The 6000-nt window shown below is 49.0% G+C and overlaps 1 protein-coding gene across 2 annotated transcripts in view; it reads right to left on the bottom strand.

The window, feature by feature from the left end:
• Positions 1-898: 898 nt before the first annotated feature.
• LOC138663400 (uncharacterized) overlaps positions 899-6000 on the bottom strand; it is a 37832-nt gene continuing 32730 nt past the window's right edge. Inside the window, exons 8-14 of one of the 2 annotated variants that reach the window (XM_069749582.1) lie at positions 3197-3255; positions 3051-3125; positions 2897-2971; positions 2693-2764; positions 2398-2605; positions 2154-2310; positions 899-2039 (exon numbers count right to left, since the gene is read on the bottom strand). In XM_069749582.1, coding sequence (XP_069605683.1) covers positions 1166-2039; positions 2154-2310; positions 2398-2605; positions 2693-2764; positions 2897-2971; positions 3051-3125; positions 3197-3255 — 1520 coding nt within the window. In that variant the 3' untranslated portion in view covers positions 899-1165. The remainder of the gene's footprint in view (positions 2040-2153; positions 2311-2397; positions 2606-2692; positions 2765-2896; positions 2972-3050; positions 3126-3196; positions 3256-6000) is intronic. The other variant, XM_069749581.1, reaches the window with a different exon arrangement.

Raw genomic sequence — 6000 nt, 5'->3', positions numbered from 1 at the left:
TGCAGAGTGCTGAAAATTTAGAGAAACTGTGCCATTTCCCAAATTGCTTGGGTACCGTAGATGGCAAACAAATCCATATTTCAAAACCTGCAGGATCTGGCTCAGAGTACTTTAATTACAAAAAGTACTTTTCAATAGTACTCATGGCCATAGCGGATGCCAACTGTCAAACGACTCACAAGTCTTCAAAACTTCTCCGATGGGGCGTCGTCTATATGGAGACAGCTATCATTTTCCACCAGCAAGACCACTCCCGGGAACATCTGGACCACCTATGCCATTTGTGTGTGTTGGTGATGAGGCATTCCAGCTGTCACCACACCTACTAAAACCTTATTCAAGTAGAGATTTGACCCAAACCAAACGAGTATTTAATTACCGCTTAACGAGAGCAAGATGAGTGGTCGAGTGCACGTTTGGCATTTTAACCGCAAAGTGGCGAGTACTGCTAACCGCCATAAAACTGCACACAGAGACTGTGGATGAGGTTGTCAAGGCCTGTGTGGTGCTGCACAATTATGTTATTTCCCAGGAGCCAGTTTCCATGGATGATGAAGACTCAGACAACCTTGTGGGATTACCAAAGCAACTCTGTTCGGACCCCAGGTTCGGTTTCCAGAATGAAGGACCACTTTGCTGAGTATTTCATGTCACCTGAAGGCAGCGTTCCATGGCAAGACAACATAGTTTGAGATCTTTCTTTGATGTCTCTGTGAATAGTGTTAATGTACAAAGTGTTATGATGTTATTTACACCAAGTTTTATTACTTAGTTCCCTAAAGTTTGGTATGTTTTCTAATAAACCTAATATGTTATACCTTTTAAACGTGTGTTATGTTTTTGTACCTTTTGTTTCTTATCATAATTAAATCAAGACACTTAACAATAAAATAGTTTTGAAACAAAACAAAATTTTATTTAACATATTTGTATTATAATTTTTTTAAAACTTTTTTGGTAAAACCAAATTCTTTTTACCCCTTTTTGGGGTAAACACTTTTTTTTTTTTAAAAGAATTTTTTAGAAAAGATTCAACAGGTTTATTTTTAGGCAAAAAACATTTAAAATTTTTATAACTCTGTAAAATGTGGGGTGGAGATACTACTGGAGGGGCTTAAAGGCTGGACCACGTCGATAGGGGGGGGGGAAGCCTACTGGGTTGGGGTTAATGTGAAGTGGAAGGGGGGGCAAAAACATGGGGCTGAGCAGGGAGGACAGGTTGGACAGGGGGTGGTGTTGGTGTAGGTGGCAAAGTAAATGGGGAAGGAAAGTTTGACAGGGAAGAAAACGCTGGGGAGGACATTTGATATTGGGCCTGGGTTGGGATTTGGGTCTGGGTTGCGATTTGGGCCTGGGTTGGGAATTGGGCCTGAGTTGGGAATTGGGCCTGGGTTGGGAAATGGCAAGTGGCTTGGAAAGGGATGGTAGGAGGGACAGTGGCTGTGTGGGGAGTTGTGTGAGTTGGAGTGGCTTGGGTGATGACCTGCACTAGAGCAGCATGGCAGCCTTGCATTACCTGCATCTGCTGGTCAAGAGTCAGCTTTTCCATGCTCCTGAGCATTGATTTGAAAAACAGGTTGTTTGGAGAACCCCTTGCATCTGAATGCAGCCTATCCAAGCGACTGCTGTGTTCACTGATGCGTGTTAGCACCATGTTGAACCCAGCAGCCACTTGCTCTCCCAAAATTTTGAAAGAGCTCTGGAAGGATGCATTCAGATGCAAGAGCTCAGGAGCATAGCTCCTTTCCGGACCCCTCTGTCGCTGCCGCCACGAACCTAATGGTGGTCTAGAGGTGGCAGGATCAGAGGGGTGGGGTAAAGGGAACGCTAACTCTTCACCAGCAGCTTCAAGTAACGAAGGCTGCAATGATACTCCAGTGCTGGCGGCGGGTATAGTGGATGGGGCAGAGGTCTCGGAAGGGCCAGACGAGGGGTAAGAGGGGTGGGGTCTAACGACGTGGCCCACGGTGGCGGACTCCTGAGAGATCGCTCCAGAGGGGTCCAAGGTAGCAGCAGGCTCCCGATGGCTACAGAAGGTGCTGTGAAATAGGAAAAAAACAATTAATATATTGATAGGAAAAAGCCCTGCCTGAAAGCAAAAAAGTTAGACAGGTAAACATGGTGAATTATTCAATGGGCTGTTAAATATTTACCTTCTTCTCAGCATCATTGCCCGGAGGAATGAGAGGGCGCGACTGTATTTGTATTGAGACTGGCGTCCTCTTGAGCCACTCGGGGCCTGCATCTCCTTGTTAAACTCCCTCTTGAAGCGATCCCTGAGTGACCGCCACCGCTTCATAACCCTTTCACCTGTAAAGAGAAGAATGACATTAAAAAATGGGTTAAGTACAACATATTCCGACGTGCTCCAGAAATTACTAAAATGTGACTACTTACGATCTCGAGTCTGCTGCCTTGGATCAAGGTCCTCCCAGTTGCCTACAACGTTGTGACATACTTCCAACCAGAGCCGACGTGTGACAAACAGATCTGCATGCCTGCGGTCAGCCATATTCCACAGCGGCTCCCGCTCGCGGACCTCCTTGATGAGGCGGTCCACATCTAGTCCGACTTCATCATCCGAGTCGGGAGCACGCTGTGAATCCTGTGAAAAGATTAAAAAAAACAAAAAACATTAGTACACTGAAACACAAAAGTACCAAGAGAAAAAAAATAAATAAAACTCACCCACCTCTGGCTGACCGCTGCGGCGATTACGAAGCCGACTCTGGGAGCTGCTGGGAGGACCTTCATGTGCAACAGTCTAAAAAAAAAAGGAAAAAGAATTATGTTGGATGTAGGCATGTCTTGTATGTGTACTGTGATGTATGATGAACTGTTTTGTATGTGTTAGGTGCATTGTGATGTGTGAAGCGACTGTTTCGGCACAACTTACACTCTGTGCGCCCGCTCCTGGCATTTCTCCACCCATCCCGTCTCCTTCTGAGAGGCCCTTGGCTGCTTCAGCTTCCTGTGAAAACATAATGCATATAGTGGTTTACAGAAATTTTAACTAGAACACCAAAAACAAAATTTTTTTTTTTATTTACCTCACTAAGCTGACGCTGTGGAGGAGGGCTCCCAGAAGAAGACATTTTCGGCCGGCTCGGTGGTCCCCGATGTATCTGCAAGTATAAAGACACTTGTAAGCTACTATACAAATGATACTCCAAGGTTTGGGGTCTGTAATACTTACATCAGGAAACTGGCTGGCTGGCTCAGTGGTCCCTGGTGTCTGGGTGGTCTCTGGTGTATCTGCAAAAATAAGGACACTTGTAAGCTACTATACATCAGGAAACTGTCTTGATGGCTCAGTGTCCCTGGTGCCAGGGGCGGATTATCAGAGGGTCAATATGGGCGGTAGCCCAGGGCCCAGTGGTCTGGGGGGGCCCTGGGCTACCGCACAGATTGACCCTCCACTAAGTGTCTGAATGCCCGCCGGCATTTGTGTGCCCCCGGACCCGGTGGGCAGAGAGAGGGGGCCCGCATTGGTTGGGAGGTGCGTGTATCAGCCGGTCAGCTGAGAGCTCCGAGTCCCTGCACCAGGCCTGCACAGCAGCACACCACATAATGGCTGCTCTGTGCACAGGACCTGTGATGAGGTCACAGGATGGGAGGAGTCAGGGGTCACATGATCGGGAGGATGACCTCTGTGTACAGGAATTTGCTGGTTGCCATGGCGCCGGAGGAGGGTAAGGCAGCGTATGTGTGAGGTCAGGAGGTGTTTACAGGGTGGATGTAGCAGAGCTGTGTGTGTACGAGGTGTATGGATCAGAGCAGCGTGTGAAAGGTCTATGGAGCGGAGTCGTGTGTGTACGATGTGTACGGAGCCGTGTGCATGAGGTGTACGGAGCGCAGCCGCGTGTGTACGAGGTGTACGGAGCAGAGCAGCGTGTGTATGAGGTGTACGGAGCGGAGTCGTGTGTACAAGGTGTACGGAGCACAGCCGCGTGTGTACGAGGTGTACGGAGCACAGCCGCGTGTGTACGAGGTGTACGGAGCGCAGCCGCGTGCGTACGAGGTGTACGGAGCGGAGTCGTGTGTAAGAGGTGTACGGAGTCGTGTGTACAAGGTGTACGGAGCACAGCCGCGTGTGTACGAGGTGTACAGAGCAGAGCCGCATGTGTACGAGGTGTACGGAGCACAGCCGCGTGTGTACGAAGTGTACGGAGCGGAGCCGTGTGTACGAGGTGTACGGAGCACAGCCGCGTGTGTACGAGGTGTACGGAGCACAGCCGCGTGTGTACGAGGTGTACGGAGCGGAGCAGCATGTGGAAGGTGTACGGAGTGGAGTCGTGTGTACGAGGTGTACGGAGCACAGCCGCGTGTGTACGAGGTGTACGGAGCGCATCCGCGTGTGTACGAGGTGTACGGAGCGGAGTTGTGTGTAAGAGGTGTACGGAGCCATGTGTACAAGGTGTACGGAGCACAGCCGCATGTGTACAAGGTGTACGGAGCGGAGTCATGTGTAAGAGGTGTACGGAGCCATGTGTACGAGGTGTACGGAGCACAGCCGCGTGTGTACAAGGTGTACGGAGCACAGCCGCATGTGTACAAGGTGTACGGAGCGGAGTCGTGTGTAAGAGGTGTACGGAGCCATGTGTACGAGGTGTACGGAGCACAGCCGCGTGTGTACGAGGTGTACGGAGCGGAGCCGTGTGTACGAGGTGTACGGAGCACTGCCGCGTGTGTACGAGGTGTACGGAGCACAACCGCGTGTGTATGAGGTGTACGGAGCACAGCCACGTGTGTATGAGGTGTACGGAGTAGTGCCGTGTGTGTACGAGATGTATGGAGTGGAGCCGTATGTGTATGAGGTGTACGCAGCGGAGCTGTGTGTGTGCAAGGTATGTGGAGCAGTGTGTGCAATGTGTATGGAGCGGAGCGGTGTGTGTATGAGGTGTACGGAGTAGTGCCGTGTGTACGAGATGTATGGAGCGGAGCCGTGTGAGTATGAGGTGTATGGAGCGGAGCCGTGTATGAGGTGTATGGAGCAGAGCCGTGTATGAGGTGTATGGAGCGGAGCTGAATATGTACGGAGCAGAGCCGTGTGTGTATGAGATGTACGGAGCGGAGCCGTGTATGCAAAGTTTACGGAGCGCAGCCGCGTGTGTAGGAGTAGCTATGTGTGGCCATTATCATGTGCGGCCAATATACAGTAAGGAGCATCATGTGTGGCCATTATAAAGTATGGAGCATCATGTGCGGTCATTATACAGTATTATTGAGCATCATGTGCGGTCATTATACAGTATGGAGAATCATGTGTGGCCATTATACAGTATGGAGCATCATGTGCGGTCATTATACAGTATGGAGCATCATGTGCGGTCATTATACACTATGGAGCATCATGTGGGGCTATTATACAGTATTGAGCATCACGTGGGGTCATTATACAGTATTGAGCATCATGTGGGGCCATTATACAGTATGGAGCATCATGTGTGGCCATTATACAGTATGGAGCATCATGTGTGGCCATTATACAGTATTGAGCATCATGTGGGGTCATTATACAGTATTGAACATCATGTGTGGCCATTATACAGTATTGAGCATCATGTGGTCATGTGGGGTCGTTATACAGTATGGAGCACTGTGTGGCCATTATACAGTATCGAGCACTGTGTGGCCATATTTTTTTTTATAATTATTCTTTATGAACAGTGTGATCAGCAGTGCTAAATGGGTGTGGTTGAGACATGGATATGGGTGTGACTAGTGAATGGGTGTGGTCAGAGGTGTGTCCCAAAATTTGCTGCGGCGCGCAACGCGCGCCGCAAACTTTGTCCCTCTTTCCCAACTTCAAAAGTTGGGAGGTATGGTAATATGTGGTCTGGAAATGGTGCGGTGGTATTTGTCCCTTGTATGTGCTATTATTCGATCACTGTGGTTGTAATTTGTGGTCTGGTCATGGTGCGGTGGTATTTGTTCCTTGTATGTGATATTATTGGTCAAGATATACCTAAATTGTATTGCAGATTTTAACAAATATTT

Source organism: Ranitomeya imitator, chromosome 2, assembly GCF_032444005.1.
Source record: "Ranitomeya imitator isolate aRanImi1 chromosome 2, aRanImi1.pri, whole genome shotgun sequence".
Classification (NCBI taxonomy): domain Eukaryota; kingdom Metazoa; phylum Chordata; class Amphibia; order Anura; family Dendrobatidae; genus Ranitomeya; species Ranitomeya imitator.
The sequence above is the reverse complement of the archived record's forward strand: the minus strand, read 5'-3'. Positions and strand labels throughout refer to the sequence as shown.